Raw genomic sequence first — 18,755 nt, 5'->3', positions numbered from 1 at the left:
AGCAGGACAAGAGTCTAGGGTTTCCCCCCACTGGGTATGCATAGCAGGATGTATGGGAAGCTGGAAGTATGGGAAGCAGAATTTCTGTGCTGAACTCACCTGGAAGGGAGGAGGTGTTGAGACAGCTGGTATTACAGCTGCGGCTGCAGCTGCTGCGGCAGCTGCTGCACTAGCTGGGTCCTGCTGCACAGCTATGGGGTTGATGATGTGCTCAACTGTGTGGATTTTGCCATCTTCCATCATCTTGGCTGGTGGTGCGGCCTGAAACATGGAGTACTGGGCACCAATGGCAGGGATGGCCACTAGGAGAGACCAGACACATCAGATACATCAGAAGAGCGTTTCCAGGACCTCATGTCAAAGAGTTCTCCATCCCAGCTGTGCCAACTGTCCAGCAGCAATCCTGTGCTGCTCTTACCAGGTGAGGTAGCCTTGTGTGCAGGCAGGGGACCTGGGGCACCTCTGCCCTCCCCATGTGTGGGAGCACCATGGCTGATGCACAGTGACAGGCCTGGTGCCGGCTGTTTGGTCCAGCATTTTCCCCCATGCTCCTGCCATGAGTGTCCTAGGGCCAGAGTCCTCCTGGCTACTGGGAGCTGCAACCCAGATTTACGCAACCCTTTCTGACCACTGCTGTCCTTCCCACCGCCTGAGAGTGTGGCCTGAGCACAAGGGGTAAGAGCGTGCAATGTCCCAGTGAGGTCCCCGCTCCAGCTGTTGACATCAAGGAATATGGTGCTGCCATAGGAAGAGCTGCTCCAGGACAGAAAGTTGTGGGTTGTACTGCAGAAGTTACAGGCAGCAGCTGGTCCACTTTACATGCCATCCTTTGGCCAACCCTGTGAAATATCAGCTCATTTACCAGCATTTCCCAGGACTGGCTTGGCTAAATATGTTTTATCCCATCTGTCTGCTTCAGGACCAATCTACTTAATGACATTAAAAAAAAAGAAACTTCTCTTTAGGAAATTCTTGCTCATGCCAAAATTGGACAACATGATACAATTAGAGCCATGGTCTTTCAGACAAAGGGAGAACACTCTGGTCAGAATAATAGTGTTCAGGTAGTGAGTTTATACATGGTCCAGAATGGAGCTTCATGGCTTGCTCAGGGAAGAAACATTCTTTGCTGAACATTCCCAATAATCACAATAATTGCATGTGGCCCCCTCCAATGTGCACTTGTAGCCCAGAAAAACCAACTGTATTCTGGACTGTAGCAAAAGCAGTGTGGCCAGCAACCTGAGGGAGGTGATTCTGCCCCTCTACTCTGCTCCAGTTCTACTTTTACACCAAGTCCACCAGGTCAGCTCAAACCAGTTTTATCTCTGGTTTAAATATCCTGGATAATTTCTCACCAAGGCAAAGAGCTTATATGCTCCATTATGCAATAACTTCTGGCAGAAAAACAGTAGCAGGTATCCTGGGTATTGGGGTGACCTCTCAGGAGTATTCCAACTATTTGCAAAGAAATGAGCTTTAACGTTGATCTAAAAAGTAGGCAGGATACTTTGTAGTCAGTACATTTCTACTCCTCTGTTCTGGTAATGTGCTTTCGAAGTCATACCCTCTTCATGACAGAGGTAAGTCTTGCGTGTGGTACCTTTTATTAGATCAGCTGATCTGACTGGGGAAAACAGACCAGGTACTTCTGTGCTCAGAGGCTGTGCTGGAACCATATGATAGGGAAAGGTCTGATAAAAAAAATCTGAATCTCAGCATGCTTCAAGTATAGAAACACTTAGACTTGAGCTTCAAGCTTTTGTTTAGCAGTTGAATGAAATACAGATACCACTAATAAGCATGCATTTCCAAGCTCACTTTTCAAGCATCCTTTAGTAATACCTGGAATTCCTGAAGTATCTTTGCAAATACGCATAGTGGTAATATTTTCTGGTGGCGAGTGGGTAGTTTTCTCAGGAAGTCTGATCTTCCTTTGGAAAGAACTCTAATCTTAATAGACTTCCTTTGTCTCTAGACTTCTGACATTGTCTTATGCAGCTGTTATGAAGAACTCTTCACAGCCTTCATTAGATGCAAGCTGTAATTTTCACTGACATGAATGGAACATGTTTTGGGAAGCCACTGTAGCTCTATTATTAAACAATGCTTAGATCCTGCAGTTACAGTTTACTTGGAAAGAGAAACGGAGAGAAGACATGAGGACTTCTGCAAGAGGGCTTGTCCCCATCACCTTCAAGGACCTTCTTCCTCAGGCTACTTTTTCAAATAAAAAATCTTGAGGAATGGCAGAGCTTCAGCTTTCATCTTGTTCACTTGGGAATGGCAAGGGCTGGGTAGTCAGCTGAGGAAGTGGCAGAAGGAGGCAATCCCTTCCCCAGCCCTTGGACTGGCTCATCAGAACCCGGCAGAGATGAGAGCACTCCTGTAGGCACTGCACTGCTGCAAGATGGACCCCGAGGGCCTCCTGCATTGCTCCTTCCCCATGCCACTGATGGAGATGGAGGAGCTTGCCTCAGCAAGGGACTTTCCTGCAATGGGAAAGCCCCAGATCATTTTCTCAGCCTTGTACCACTGGAGAAATACGAACGAAATGGGAGGGCTCCAGCCCGGCTGGAAATCTAAGATAGGAATCTCCCAGGGTGAAATCAGCATTGAAGACATTAAAAGAGAGAAAGATTGCTCTTAGTCACCATATTCTAGTGCACATGGCTAGAAGGAGAGCAAAGTCTGCTTCCTCCTCAGGAAATGCAGAAGGGGACAGGAGTGCGCATTGCTTTGGTCCTTTTTTCCTTTGGCCTGAAGAGTTCCCAGATATTCGTATCCCTCCCCACACACACTGTGTGCCTCTTGTGTGAAGAGAGCCTGGCCAGAGTCAGGAGGCACCCCGCACAAGGGAGCACTGAGCCCCAACCTTGGGGCCGCCCCCATTGCTGCAGTTACAGTCACAGACTGGCCCTGGAGGGCTGCTCACATGCTTGAGACAGGGCTTGGAGTGGGGGCTTGCCCACCACCCCTGCTTTCCTCCCCTCCTTACACATACTAACCTGCACCAGGCTTAATGGCCACTGGATTGACTGCAGGTAACTCCAAGTTGGGAACCAGTTCATATCCTTTCTCTTGCTGTTTTCCTTTGCCTTCATGGTACCTGCTGTAGATCCCACGGCCAGCGGAGTATCCCCCCAGGTAGGAACCCCTGGGACCCGGGGCTCTGTTGCCAGCTGCACCTCGCCCTCTGCCTCGTATGCTGCCTGCTTATGATAACAACACAGAAGATGGTGAATAATGGAGAGTGACAGCCCCTTGGGGAGCACGAGTGACCCCAGGCTGAGATACAGAGGCTTGATCTTAGAAATGTGGCTGCTGAAGTCAGCAGGATTAAGTCTTAGCGACCCCACTTAGGAAAACAGAAGTGCCTAAGAAGCATCCCATAAGCCTATGCTTATTTAGCTTTTGATGTTTGTGAGCATATATTAATTGCTCACTTATATTGAAGCAACTCTTGTGGCAAATGTTATGGGTTCAATGCAGTCAGTAGAGAGAGAGGGGATCCTCAGGGTGATTTCTGTGCATTCGGAACAGCTTCTGCTTTCAGCTGTCCTCCAGAGGAGACCCAACTTGTCAACTGGCTGCAATGGGACCCTGCCAAGATGGCACAGCATCATACCTGGCCTTTACCCAACTTTGTCCCACCACTGCATATATTTTTATTAATGTTGTTTAATTGTTTTCTCTGTTATTTTATTAGTAAGATGCATATAACCCATTTCCAAAAATACTGCTTTTATTCATCTTAGTGACTCCACATGTGTTACGACAGTACTTTAAACACAGCAGTATTAATGTGCTCTATGATGGTCTAATTGACTATTTAGACTGTTACTCAACTCCATCATAGTTCATTGCAAGTACAAATCTGAAAATTGAGAAGAAGCTGAAATTCTTGAACAACTAGGGTTAAAAATACTTCTTGGTTTATGTGAATGCTTTAAGAATATATTCATGCTAAATTGCTTCTTCTATGGAAATACACATCAAATTTCAGGAAACTGTAATTTCTGTAAGTACAGGATAATTATAATTATAATACCAGTTATAGCTGTTAGGGTCTTTTGATGAATAAGTGATTTTTGGTTAATTTTTAATGACTGTAACTGATAACTAATTAAGGTATACATAATAAAAGAATTATTTTTCACTCACGTGATTCCTTCTGCTCGTAGTTCTCAAATGACTTTACGAAGGACAGCATTACTGTCATTTTAATGCGGAGGGTAAATGACACCTAGAGAGCTCCTAAGGCTTTCCCTAACCTCCCTCCCTTTGTATAACTAGGTCACCATACTCACGCCTCTAGAGCACTCTGTCATAGGATCAAGCTCTTTGAAAGGAGACATCAGAAGATGGAATCCTTAGACTTGCTCAGACTTATTACAACACTCATAAAATCCAGATCCCTCTCTTCCCCATCCCATGCTTGGTCTGTTAGCTCATTCTTTACCATATATTTGATACCTTTCCCATGCTAGCCTGTACATTACTAATTATTTATGGATAAATACACTTTGTGTACTCATAAACTGTAGTCATAAACTAAAGTAAGACCAAACAGAAGTATGACAAAAAGACCTATAAAAGAGTATTACGAAAAAATTGCATGCTACTAGCTGTCCTTTGGCTGAGGCAGGCCTCTTGCATCAGCCTAAGATCAAACCTGCCCATCACATCCCCTAAATGTGCTTACTAACCTTTCACAAAGTAATCTCTGTTGGGGCCGATCAAGGCATTGTATGGATATCCATAGTATGCTAGTGTGTATGGATCACAAGAGTAAACATAGTTGGGTTGCTGAGTTACTTCGGAGGTTGCTGCAGCCCCTCCTTTTGCTGCTTTCTGGTAGCGAGTGTACTGCTCCTTGTCTACCGGCTTGGCCAAAGTAACCTCCAGGCATGAGCCTTCTAGTTCAACACCATTAAGGTTGTTCATGGCATGAATGGCATCTTCCCTGGTTGTAAAGTGCACAAAGGCATAATCACGTATTTTTTTCACTCTCTCTACACAGCCAGGGTTAAACTGACCAAACACCTTTTTAATGGTGTCCTCTGTGGTCTCAATCATTAAATTCCTCACATATAGGATTTTAACAGTCTCCATGACATCTTCATCCACATCTATCTCTGGTTCTGCCCAGTCAACAGCAATTTGATGTCCCCACAGCTGGATCCTTCCTGGCATGAGTTTTCTCCTGGCCATGGCTGCTGCTCGATGGCTCTCATACTCCACAAAGGCAAAGCCTCTGTTCTTCATTTTGTCCGCAGCGCTAGCATACACGATGACATCCAGCACACCTTCTGTCACCTTGGCAATCTCTTCCAGGATCTCCTCTCTCTTCTTCATCTTGGGAATGCCTCCGATGAAGAGCCGGCAGTTATCCACACTGCAGCACACACCCAGCAGCCTGCCGGGGCGGATTTCATAGTTGTTCAGCTCCCTGACAGCACGCTTCGCCTCATGCTTCTGTGTGTACATCACGAAGGCGTAGCCCCGGTTCTTCCCATCAAAGTCCATCATCAGGCGCATTTCGTAGATGCGGCCGACAGACTCGAACACAGGAACGAGCTCATCTTCATAGACATCACGGGGGATTTTGCCCACAAAGACTTCGCAGCCACGAGGAGGGTGTAGGCCCTCCCAGCCGGGAGGAGGGCCTCCATACTTGCGTTGCCCGTTCTCCTGGATCATACTATATCCAGTGCGGGCCATGAGGGCCAGCAGAGCTGCCTCGTTGGGCGCACCAGCAACGCCTTCAGGGACTTTTGTGGTGGCCACATTAGTGGAATCATTGCTCATCCTTGCAGTGGAATCCTCAGCGGTCATGGCGTCAAACTCATTCACAGCGTGATAAAACCTGGGCAAATGAAGAGGGAGGACACTCGTTAAAAACTATTAGCTACCATCAGAATTCCACCTCTCTCTTTCATTTTCCTGGAGTTGTTCTGCAAGTTTGTTTTTCAAACTGGGACTAAGGCTGCAGAAGAACAGAGGAACAAGCCACACCAGCCTGAAGAGTGATACTGCAGGGACAGTGCATTCTGGACATAGGCACAGCTCCTCTTTGAGGGAATGGTTGAGGATCACCTGCCCACATATCCAAGGCATCAAGAGCTGCTGTCACAGGACACCAAAGTCACATGAATGGATGCCACCAAGTACCTCAAAATCTCAAGACCTTTGAGAGCCTTGTCTCCTCTTTGAAATGGTAGGAAGGAGATCACACAGAATTGGGAGAGAGAGGGAAGCCAGTGGTACCCACCTACAGAGCCTTCCCCTCCCTCTCAGCCACTCGTCTGTTAATCCATTTACTCCTGAACAGCACAAGCACCAGGTGCCATATTCAATGGTGAAAGGTGGCAAATGCATGAGAAGCACCAGACACTGTTTCCATTTGATAACAGCCTTTTGCTCCTCTAGACCTCCACAGTAACTGTCAAGTAGGAAATAATAAATACACTTTAGCATCGGGGGTGGGGGGCAATTCTTGTTCTCTTGTGCAAAGAGTGATCTGATAAGCTTCTGAGCTGCCTGCTGCTCGTGTTACAATGTCTAACATGCTTGTCTCTTCCATTATTACAGCAGGATTTGACAAAAGCTGAAGAGAATCACTCCTTTATGAGAGGCAACTCGCTTTAGACCAAGCAGACAGCACAGCACTGCAAAGCCAGCAAGAGGAAGGCAAATCTCAGAAACCTCATTCTGCATTTGAACACAGGCAGAGAGCAGGAAATGCAGACATACAGGAAATGACGACGCTAATAACCAAAACTGCAAGACGGTGGTCTTTCTTTCTGAGCACAATTAAATAAGACACCTTGGGACTCTGAGACTAGTTAGCTCACTGAATTTTAAAGCTGCAAAGGTCCAGCAGACAATTTAATACAAGTGATTGTATATGACACGGACCATTATATTTTATTGTTACTTGCACACTAGGTCCTATAGCATTTATCTGAGTAAATTGTGTCTTGGCTTCAAGGAAATCAGAGAGCTGCAGACCCCACCACTTCCCTGTATAGCTTGTTTGCTAACCACTCCATCATACAAGCAAGTGTGCAGTATTTTTTATGAGAATTTGTCTGGCTTTTGCTTCCAGATAGGATTACTTGTTAAGCCTTTCTCTGATAGACTGAAGAGTCTTTCAAGACCTCTGCTTATGCCTTGTAATGATATTTAAGTCATTTAATCAAGACACTACTCTGTCTTTTGAATAAAACTTGCAGGCTGAGCTCACAATTAGTCATTTTTTCACCTAAAATTCTTGTATGTTGGTCTTTGTCCAGTTCTCCAGATCTTCAGCCTTTTTCACCTTTGCTATATACAGGGATGAAGGTCATCCCTCCTTCTTCTCCCCATGTCTCTGTATTGCCAAAGCCTGTTTCTTCACACCTTCTCACTAGCAAATCACATGGAGTTGGGTGGTTTTTTTTCAATTCTAACCTCAAATCCTTTATAGAAGCACCACTTGCTGTGGTTATGTCCCATGTAGCAGGCATGACTTACTATTTTACTCCTTAATGATACAACCTTGCATTCAGCCCTATTCCAACTGCCTTTGAGTAGATCCCACCTATTGAATGTTACACAATTGGCTCCTCCTTATTGCGTTTTACAACTCCATCAGTCTTTCCTTCACTGATTTATTTGTCATGATTTGCATTCATCACCAGTCTGTTGCTGGAACTGTCAAAATACACTGACCCTTGTAGGACACTCTGCAAACCACCATAAGAAATGCTCCCAATATCTGAGTTTGACACGGTTATTTAAAACCAAAAAAAAAAAAAAAAAGAACGAAGCTTCAGACAGATTTATTTATTCTATGTAGTTGTCTTATTCAGAGTGACACAGGTTTCTCTCTGTCCCACGAGGACTCAGACATACACCCTTCATTTGAATGATTTGGCCATTGCATTGGTTACCATGTAGGAAGATCTTTCACTAGTACAGCAAGCCCAAGCCCATAAAAATATAAGGACAAATTTTGCACCAAAGTCTGATTTGTATGGTTCACAAAATCCATTTAAATCCTAGTAAACTCAGCACCTCAGATTTTTTTCAGTTAAGGTCCTGAGCTGCCCAGAATTGTGCTGGTCTATACCCAGAGATGCCTCTGCACCAGCCAGGGCAAACACCACTGTGCTTGGTTCATCTCCTAAATGCATTTGGGATTGGGAAACCAGACCTCTGAGCTTTGTGGTGGGACCTGATCCTGCATGTGTTTTTGGGCCATGAGTGTTGCTTGCTGATGCTTCTGAGCCATTTTAATTTAAAAATATGGAGAGCAGAGGAGAAGATAAAGAAAGTGGAGGGCAGTAATAGTGATGCTGATGCTCAGGCAATACTTCAGTAAAATAATTCCTTTGAAGCCAGGTCTGTCATGGATAGCTTCTTGTTTTAAAATGCTGTTGATACACGTTTCTCTCAGATTCAAATGCTACCCTTTAACAGTCAGACATTTTAATTTTATTCCTGGGAATTATTTGAAATAATTAAGAAAATTAAGGCAGAGTAAAACAGCTTCATTTTTTGCTTCACAATTTGCTCCTAAAAGTGTAACTTCACCTTTCTTGGAATAAAAGCAAAGCTTGTTATACAAACACTTCGGTGGGAAATAATCATTACCTTTACATGGGCCACCTGTTGGCAAGTGAAGTACTTATCACCCCAAGTTAGGCTAAATTTAAAAATTAGCAATTCCATTCTAACCACCAGTTTTAGGTCAACTTACAAAATAAGTCTCTATATCTCTGTTATCTGCAGGGCTCTGTGTCTGGGGCTACAGTCTGGAAAGCTACAGATGATCACTGGGATTGTGGAGTAAGGGGAGACGAAACAGAATCTCCCCTGACCCCCAGAAACCAATTGATAATTCAGTGACCATGCAAGAGATTGCAAATTCTCCAGCACTTTGCGTTGCATCAGCAAGATGATTTCTTGTATCGAAAGTTATCCATGAAGCTGCTTCTAAGCGCTGCTGGCCATCTTTGCTGCAGGCACTCCATACATCATTTGTGATAATGCATAATTAAAAATTCCTTGTGAACCTAAAATGCATTTATCCCTATGTAATTTATTGGGAATCAAGATTCATGATCAAATGTGGTTTGGGTTTTTTTCCCTGTGCAACTACCCAGAGCTGGGTTTCATAAGTAGGTACTACCTAAGAAAGTTATAGAGCGCATGTAGTCCTAATTGTTGTAACTAAATACACGCTTAACAACTTAGTCATTGCCACGTTATACAATCAACATTTTACATAGTTCAGATATCATTTCCCTTGATGAGAAAATGCACAAGCTGTCTAGTCTGAGAACTCTTCTCTCCTGCTGTTACTGCCTTTCAAAATGGGCTACCAACAAAACCTAACCCTTTTCAGACTGAAATGCAATCCCTCTCAAGAAAACAGTTTTCGAAAATACCAGTTTCCAAAGTGTTCAAACCTACTTGTGCATTTTTTAAGTCAACAGTAAACTGTTCATGAAAACTTACTACCATGTGTTGTGGGTGAACACAAGGCATGGGCTAGTACTACGAGTCTAGTGGCCTTAATAAAGCCAAGCTGATTTCCAACCATCCAATACGTGAGATTAATGCTAGAAAAGGCAAAAATTTAACCTCCATTAAAATGCAGTGTCTTGTGAAATATAAGTGCTTGGTTTCTAGACTCTGAGGAGGAAGGTACACCTGATCTTGATAACATGGATTCATAAAAGAGAGAGAAAAAAATATTTCTAACAAGAAAGGTTGTGTTTTGGAGACAACTAAGTTTTAAACTACTCATTACCAGGACTGAAGCAAGTCCTTGGCTTCTTCTCAGAAAAAGGTAAATCCTGCTTGAGTGTTCAACACCATGTTAGATGAATGGTAACATCTGCCAGCCTACAGGAGCAATGCTTATGAGCCCCTCAGTTCAGCATCTCTGCTCCAAGGACTCTTCCTTGCACAGGTGAACTCTCAGACACATACATTTTGCTGAAACCATTCAAATTTCATTTCACTTTGCTTACAAAACTCCTCTGCTGCCAATAGGAAGGGTGTAAATGGTTCTTGCCCTAAACATGAATTACCTGCTTTTTAAAGGTACTTTTTTTGCACATCCCAGAATATTAAATGGCAAACTTATTGTGCTGGCAGTGACTGACCTAAAGCATACTGTGAGCAGGCTGATTAATTGAGGCAGGTATTTTATTAAGTAGAAATACCACACCTTGATTAACAACAATACAGGGCCAGATGGTGATGTCCCTTGTCCCAGGGCAAAGGCAGCTTGGGGCCCCAGCAAGAAAGCAATGCCTGAAGTCCACATATCAACTTATCCCTGGGTTAGTCCAGCACTGGGCGGTGCCCTGTGAAGTAAGGCAGACACGTGCTCCTCTGTTGATCCTAGTGTGGTCAAATAGGCTTTTACAAACACAGGGACACAGCCAGTGTCCTTGTGGCAGTAACTGAGTGTCCACTTCACTCACATGCTCCCATAAAATGAGGTTGTTTATGTTTAGACTTAATTCATCCCTCCAGTTTTGTGTTACATAGATTTAGTGGCATCACGTGTCCTTCTGTGGGTGACAAAACTGCCAGCAGTCACAAAGCCCGGGGACAGGTGCCAGCACCATCACAAATAACAGGAGAGACCAGGGAGATCTGCTGTCTCTGTGATAACCGTCCAGGGGAGGGATGGGGACACCTGTGCCCCACCTGCAGACCCTGTACCATATACACTCCCACTGAGCTGACAGGGCGTGTCCTCATGGACACCGCACAGCTACCGCTTCCTTCAAGAAACTGTCACGGTTTTGCATTTTAAACCACAGAGAGAAAGACGGTTGCTGAAATTTCAAATACACCCTGTTGGCAGAAGGAAATAGCAGCTACTGGTTTAAATGTGACCTTCCTAGTATTTTAGTTGAAATAATAACGGAAAATGTTGATGCTGCTGATGATGATAGGCAGCAGCTCTAAAAGCATGGCTGTCATTAAAGTTCTTTATTTTCAAATCCTGACTCTATTCTCATGATAATTTTATATTCATAAAATGCATACAAAACCAACAGCTTACTAAGAACTACTGTGTAATTTTATCACAAACATCAGACACCCCAGAAACGCTCCTGCCAAAAACCCAGTTTGCCTGTTTAGAGATCTATTGGCTGAACAGAAAAATTCAGTGGCGTCATCAATTCTAAATAAGGTAGTGACTTGTGCATTGCTTCAAGTGTCATGTGCAAGTTACCTTCCTGTTTAAAGATAATTACAGTATCATTATACATCTCTTTGCTCTTTCTTGCCAAGACTGTCACTCTTTTCCTCCTCAATATTTTCATAAATGAGCTGAACAAAGAAGGTGTCTCTGAGACTGTTGTCGAAGCTGAGCCATGGCATGCCCAACTGCAGGATTCAGGGCCAGTGTGGTTTTCAAAAGGAATTGGACCACACTTTGTTTCCTACATTCTGCCATTAATGAAATGCAGGTGTCCAACATGGAAACTTGTAGCGGGTCAGTGCAAGAGAGTGCAGCATTTCAGCACAGCTTTTTGGCCGAGGCTCTTTTCTGAAGGTTTTTCAGGCAGGAAAGGGATGGTTACATGGGATGGATGATGCCTTAACCCTTTTACAAAAAAACAATACCTGAGGCCAAGAGGCCATGACAGTGTCTGCAGTGTGTCAGACACATTTCTTTACCTGCAGCTAAACTGGGTGAAGAAGTTGCCCCAGGCTAGGTGAAACATTTTGAAAAGGTGAATTTTCTTAATCTGGATCATTTTGGCAAAACTGTGGAAAAAGTGGTGAACTGCATCAGCAGGCCTGAAGGGGCAGGAACACTGGCTGCCAAGAGACTTGATGAGTAGCTTGTGATGAGCAGCTTGGAAGAAACTAACCTCAGAGATCATTGACAATGACATGTCTGTCTGCTGTGCAATTTATCCTGCTGCCAGCACCGCTAACGGACTGCTTATTCTCATCATCATCTGCATGCCTGAATTGGGTCATCAAACTTGTCCCTCTCCAGCCAGGGTCAGGAACTTTTTGGCTCAGGTGCTGCACGGAACACAATGAGATGTGCATGGAGTGCACTTGCTGCACTGCGTATTTCCCATGTATGTTCAGACAAGAACATGTACAAGCAGAGGCTCTCTGCCCACTAGAAGTACTGTACTTAAATATAGAGAGCAACAGTGCCTGAAGAGGTAGGATAAAACCAGCCTACTAAATCCTGAGGCTAGCTGTTGAAATTAGGACAAAAGGAAACCGCCTCAAGTTGCACCAGGGAAGGCAAGATTTCTTCATTGAAAGGGCTGTCAAGCATTGGAACAGGCTGCTCAGGGATGTGGCTGAGTCACCATCTCTGGAGGTATTGAAAAGACACGTAGATGTGGCGCTTAGGGACATGGTTTAGTGGTGGACTTGGCAGTGTTCGGCTAATGGTTGGACTCAAGGATCTTAGAGGTCTTTTCCAACCTAAAGATTCTATGATTTTATGAAATTCATCCTTCTGCTATGGTGACACTTGACGTCCTAATCTACAGCCTACCATCAGAGTTATGACCATTGATTTCATTGCAAGAGTTTGTATTTCATGCTTAAACCTCAGTTTTATTCTGGTCAGTTAGTTATGTTCCCTTTTTATGGGGCAAGGTAATGTTCTGGGCCTGAAAAGCAGTTTTCAGCGTGGATTTACTGCAGAGAGAGTCTGTGCGTGGTTTCCAGTTGCTTAAATTTGTCCTAAGTGGCTAAACATGTTAAAAATGTTTGGTTCCACTCAAAACTCACCAAAATCTGTTGACTCTGACTTTTGATTGTATTAGGTTCAAAGAAAGAAACAGAAAATAAAGTGTGATATTTCTAACGGTACTCACATCTAGCACTACTCCCCTGACATTGGTTACAAGACTCTAATGGCTGCAATAGGGATATATTTAAGACAGTGATGAGCACTACAGAAAATCCTGCTTCAGAGGTCTTGCAGGGACATGTAATGTTATCCACGCACCAACCAAAAGCAATGTATTTGGCTTAAAAAATTGTAACAAAATTACTAGAAATCTGTTCTTTTTCTTCTTACTCCTTTTTAGGAGGAAAACACCTGAAATTATTCTGTAAATTAACATCCTGGAATTTCCCAGGTTAAAACTCGAATGCTAATCAGATAATTCAACAAGGAATTTGTACAGTCAACAATTGGCTACAGCTTCAAACTAGGATTTGAAAGTTAAACTTATTTTCATCATTGTCATTAGAAAAATAATAATCATGGATCTAATTCTCTTAACCGTATTACGTCAGTTCCCTTAGCCAATTAATCTTACCTCACAGATATTTTATGTACGATTTAAAAAATTGAGCTAAAATTATGATTCCCATACAAAATAAAGTCACCTTGTATTGTGCAAATGTCCTGCCTATTCTGTTATATTCTGTTATCAACCCTCTCTGCATCTTTCTATGGTATATTTAATCTTGTGTGTGATCCACTTGCATTATCAGTAAGCATTATCAATGCCTAGCAGTGAACATTCCCAGAGAAAGACCCCTCAATGACCTGACCTTCTGCTTAAAAACTGCAAAAACTATATTCAGTGAAATGTGGGTAATGATATTTCAAATAATAAAGTAAGAAAACTTTCCTGAGTGTAGCTTTGTTTCCTACCATGGCTTTTTGATGATCACAAGCCAAAATGTGTTCATGAATATACGGTTTTACTATGGCAAGAATGAACCCATGCTGATGAAAAAGTTATTGATGTATCACAGCACCACCAACACCTAGAGCATCCTATTAACATGACCCTGCTTCTGCAATGTGAATTCTGTTAATGCAATGTGTATTTCCTGAGTCTTTTTATGTTACTGCAGAGCCAAGCCAGTCACCTCAACTTAAACCACTTCTGAAGGAAGTTTGGGTAAGCAAAACCCGGTCTCCTCCCTTGTTTTCTCCAAGTCATTCAGAACTTTGTCCAACAAGTTGTGTAATCCCTGTGTTATCCTGTTTGCCCCAGCTCCATCTCTTTTACCCACTCCAAGCTAATTCAAAACTCTATTTTGATAGGCCTTGTTACTGGCAGATGCTGAAGTTATTACCCTGCAATATATTGAAGCCACATGTTGAAGAAAGCTGAGAAGCTGAGAGATGGTTTGTGTAATCACTCTTATCAGTTGTCTAAATCAGGAAACAGCACAACCATTCCCTTCTCCCCAAATTCCCATATTTCAATCTTTCAATAAAGTCTATCATTACCATGATCAGACAGGAAAACATGTGATATATGAATTTCAGTGTAGTCCTTCCTATTCTGGATTAGCTGTACTTGATGGGAAACTTTTTGCAGTGTTTCTTTACCACAAATTCAATTAAACACTGTTCTCAGAGATGCTGATACAGGTAAGTGTGTCCTCCTCATTAACTGTCTGCTTTAGAAAACATTCTGCTTGGAAAGGGAGAAGAGTTTATTCAGAACGGACTAGAAGCTCATAAGCTTTTGCCATAAGAAAGACAGGAAAAGCAATGTTCTGCAACTGAAAAACAAAACCACAACTAGACTCATCTGTTAATCATTACACAGGAAAGACAACACATTCAATTATTTCACTTCTTGTCCTTCTGAAGAAAAATCTTATATATGAACACGGTGACTTAATTCAATCATTGAAAACGTCTGTCAAAGGCTTTGCTGAACTCTGTGGAGCAGGGATATGCGTGCACACACTTCTTTGTTTTTGTAACACGGGACACTTTATCTATCTGTCTGTCTACATAAACATTATGGTAATATGTTTCATTCTGCAGTGCAACCAAGAATATCTTAAAAAGTTCATAACCTACAGTTGTCTTTTCAGCTTTTCTGATCAAAGTTTTTCCTCTCACTCTCCCGGAGTGAAACATAGCACATCCTGCCTGCTCATATAAAGTCTACTCGCTTAGTCTAATTTATTACAATAAAAATAGCTTCAGACTTTTCAGTTTACCCTAATCCCATGCACTACTCTTATTGCAACATCCTTAGCTTTGTGTATACCACATGAACACTGCAACAACAGGGGGCCCAACCTGCAACCTTGCTTTCAGCAGGAGGCAGAGATTTCAGGGAAAGCTGAAAGTGGCTCAACATGTTCCCTCCCCCTCAGGTCACAGAAATGAAAATCAACATAAAGCAAACCACAGTTGGGATGTGAATGTTTGCTGCTGAAAGTACATTAAACTCAAAGCATTTGGCTTAGTCAGTGGCTGGGGTTTTGTCCTTTTTTTTTTTCCTGTGTGCACTGACATTTGACCCTTTTTATAATATGCACCTTGCACCACTGAAACCCAGTTAGTTATTAATTAAACTCAGGTACCAATGGCTGACTTGTACATATCACCATTTTAACTGCCTGGCGCTGCCTGTGCACGGAGGAATGGGGGCTGGAAGTCAATCGTTTCTGCTGTGAAATTCTGTCATATCGGCAGAAAGGAACTGCAAAGTGCAGCAATTTGTACCTGACCTCTGATCTAAGAAGTTTGTACAGACCTTTGAACGTTGGATTGGAGAATTGAGAAATAAGGTTTACAAGTACAAGGAAGAGATTTTTCAGCACTCGTTACCTGTGCCCAGTGTTAATATTATAAATTTAAAAAAATGTTTAACCAAGGCAGGAACTCTCTCAGGGGGCACCACTCCTGTGTTGGGTTAATTTAAGACAATTTAAGTCTACTGAAATTACAGCTCACTTGGAAATACCTATAGTTTTGAATTGAAATTTCTGTTCACTCCAGAAAAGGAGTGGGATTTGAGACAGATATAATTTGAAATTCACCTTTTGTTGACCTTAAGTGAGATTATTTATTTTTTTAATTAAAAGCTGAAGAAAGAAGACAAGGATCATTTGATTCAAAATAATTTTTCCAGCAAAGAATGGAGCTGAAATGCAGAACTGAACGGAAATTATTAAAAAGAGTAGCAAAATGGCGACTCCTTTGTTAACTTCATTTTTATGCAACATATTATCTAATCTTGGTTATACAGTGCAGAGCTATATGAGAAACCCATGGAAAAATAATCAACAATATTACAACAATGTGGCCTTGTCTTGACAAACATAAAGGACATGTTTTGAAGTTCTGTTGGATTAACCATGTCAATTTAATTTAAAAACTCTCTCAACTCTTATACACACTGGCAAGGTCTTGGGTGCAACACCATCAGCTAACATCAACATGGACCACCACAAACTGCAATGGGTGTGAAGGCCTTCAGAGGTCAGCTGTGATAATATGATTGAAAAAGACGACCTCTCTGCAACCCAGTCTGCCAGGACATGGAGCACTGCAGGGGATGGCAGTAACGTTTGCCATGACATCCCTCACATGTTCTGAGCACAGAATGTCATCCATGGTAAGCTTGGATATGCAAAGGGAGAGGGAATGCTTTACAGATACATTTTGAATCATGGCTTCAATACCACCTAGCTCAGGACAGGACACCATTACATATAGCTGCTCAATCTGGTCCACATGTAAATTGACGTTTTTGTCATTGGTTTTAGTTGAGCCTTACTTTCAACAACTACATATTATTTTTTCTTGGTTTAAGTTCAAACTTCACTATTGTTATCAGCACTGACCCCAATAAAGCAATAAATTAATAATTAGATAAATAAGGGTGAACAGATTAACATCATGAGTCCAATGTCATATACAAGTCTTACATTTCACATGCTGCTTATGTAGAATATGAATAGAATATTATCAAAGCTGACTTTCTTAAAATGCTGTCAAATTTTCAGTATGCAGACTGAGTTATACAGATTCATTTATATTAATAATACTTGCATATATACCCCATTTACTTAAACCTTCCTAGCCACCTTCAATCTACAAACCCCAAATTCTGCACCAAAAGTTGATAACTCACTTTTAAAGTTTGATTTTTTATGTCAGTCTCTTGAAAAAGCAGAAAATAATACCAGGCGGCACAGACAAAGGCAGAGATAGACTGATTGAAAACAATGTCAAGCAGTTGCAATTGGCTACCTTTTACTTCATTAATTTAAGATAGTAGAAAAAATATCTCTGAAACATGATTTTGTTTTCTTCTGTCTAAAATATCAGTGGTCTAGTGTTCATTGTTCTGACATTCGTTTTGGTATTTGCTATGCAAATTCTTTTAGATATTCACATGTTGATCTCACAGCTCAATCTTACAAGCAGTTGCTTCATTCTCAAACAACTCCTTAGGACCCTCTAAAGGAAGACAAAACCCTGAACCCATACCTTGATGACGACATACTTTTGGTCTCAACTCCCTGATAAATGAAAATCAGATAAAAAGCCATACAGAGAAAACAAGATTTCCCTTACCTCTCCGCTCCTGCGATCGAAGTGCAACAGGTTAAGGGGACTCGCGCCTTTGCCCGAGCAACCTTTCTTCCTAGTGGCAAGAGCTGTACAACCTGGTTATACAGTTTATGCATCTCTTTATTGGCCAGCAAGCGTTAGCCATTTAAATTCCTTGGGAGTCATTTGTTAAGGGCTCTTAGGCTGAGGCTAAGTGGGTGGGACGGGAGGGAGAGGGGATGTTAGTGCTGCCAGACTCAGAGAGCTCTCCAAAGTGGTTTGAAGATTAATAGAAAACTATCTGCAATGAAGGGATCTTTGGAGGGAGGGCTGGGTCCAAACTTCAGGGAAGCATAAGAAAGAGGAACTGTAACATTTTTGCAGGTAAAAAGAATTTGAAGAGAAAGATTTCATTCAAAATTCAAAACTTGGAAAAAAAGGAGTGAAACCTGTACAAACAACTCCTTCCTAGCACAAGGCGTTGTGCAAATAGCTTGGGTTACTCACAACAGATAAGATAAGAAAAGGGCATATTTTGCTTGACTGCATGATGTTGCAGTGGGGAGGCTTTTTCAGTGAAATTTTTTTTCTTTATGTGTGTCTGGCAAAATTATTTCAGGGTGTGCTGAATCAATTTACCTTTGGTTGTTGGAAAAACAAAGGGTCTGCATCTCCTGGAGTGAGAAGTAGATTTACTGATCATGTCGGCGGTGGGACGGTAGGAATAACTCAGCCTATGCTGTGTACCCGACATGCACTGGGTCAGCAGTAAACACGGAAACTCCAATGTGTTTGCTCAAAAGGAAAAAAAGCACCTGGTGCAGAAGTAAAAGCACAGGGGTGGTAAAACATGATTCATGACAGCAGAAATGGTCTGTACATAACAACGGAGGATTAGGCCCTGGGAGCACTTAGGCAAAGCAAACACCACACCTTCTCAAGCAGCCAAGAGGAGGAACTGCTCTGAAACACTCTGGATGACAGATTTGCCCGGTTGGCAAGCAGTGTGCACAACCAGCCGGCAGGAGAAGAGGGATCAGGGCATACTTTGGGAGATGGCTAATTTCTGGGAAAGGAGACAGCCTGAAGAAGGTGAAAAGTAGACAGCATATTGCAGAAGCAAAACAACTACAGTTTTCAGTCCTTTCCCAGGTGTTTTTTACTGGCATAACCATTCCTTTCTTCTTTCTCTCCCTTTTTTACTGTTTTCTTCCCTCCAAAAAATAAAGCTTGGTCCAAACTTCCATCCAAACAGCACACAAGGAAAAACGTCAGAGCATCCACATGTGCAAGGAGAAGTGTCTTAACCTCTCAGTCACAAACCATAACCACAATTATATTCTGCAGAGTAAGCACTGTTAGTTTGTTTGAGATGGTTCTGCATAATTGTTCTTCTCCTCTGAGTCCTTTAGTCTGGGCATGTAAAACT

The 18,755-nt window shown here is 42.4% G+C and overlaps 1 protein-coding gene across 8 annotated transcripts in view; it reads right to left on the bottom strand.

The window, feature by feature from the left end:
* RBM47 (RNA binding motif protein 47) overlaps positions 1-18,755 on the bottom strand; it is a 76,572-nt gene that overhangs the window by 3,111 nt on the left and 54,706 nt on the right. For 6 of the 8 annotated variants that reach the window (XM_019287340.3, XM_010401767.4, XM_019287341.3 and 3 more), the window contains 3 exons: positions 4,710-5,869; positions 3,009-3,215; positions 100-302 (listed from right to left, as the gene is read on the bottom strand). In XM_019287340.3, coding sequence (XP_019142885.1) covers positions 100-302; positions 3,009-3,215; positions 4,710-5,869 — 1,570 coding nt within the window. Of the gene's footprint in view, positions 1-99; positions 303-3,008; positions 3,216-4,709; positions 5,870-17,350; positions 17,374-18,755 lie in introns of those variants that run through there. The other 2 variants (XM_019287338.3, XM_019287339.3) reach the window with 2 other exon arrangements.

The sequence above is a fragment of the Corvus cornix genome, chromosome 4, assembly GCF_000738735.6.
Source record: "Corvus cornix cornix isolate S_Up_H32 chromosome 4, ASM73873v5, whole genome shotgun sequence".
Taxonomy (NCBI): Eukaryota; Metazoa; Chordata; class Aves; order Passeriformes; family Corvidae; genus Corvus; species Corvus cornix.
The sequence above is the reverse complement of the archived record's forward strand: the minus strand, read 5'-3'. Positions and strand labels throughout refer to the sequence as shown.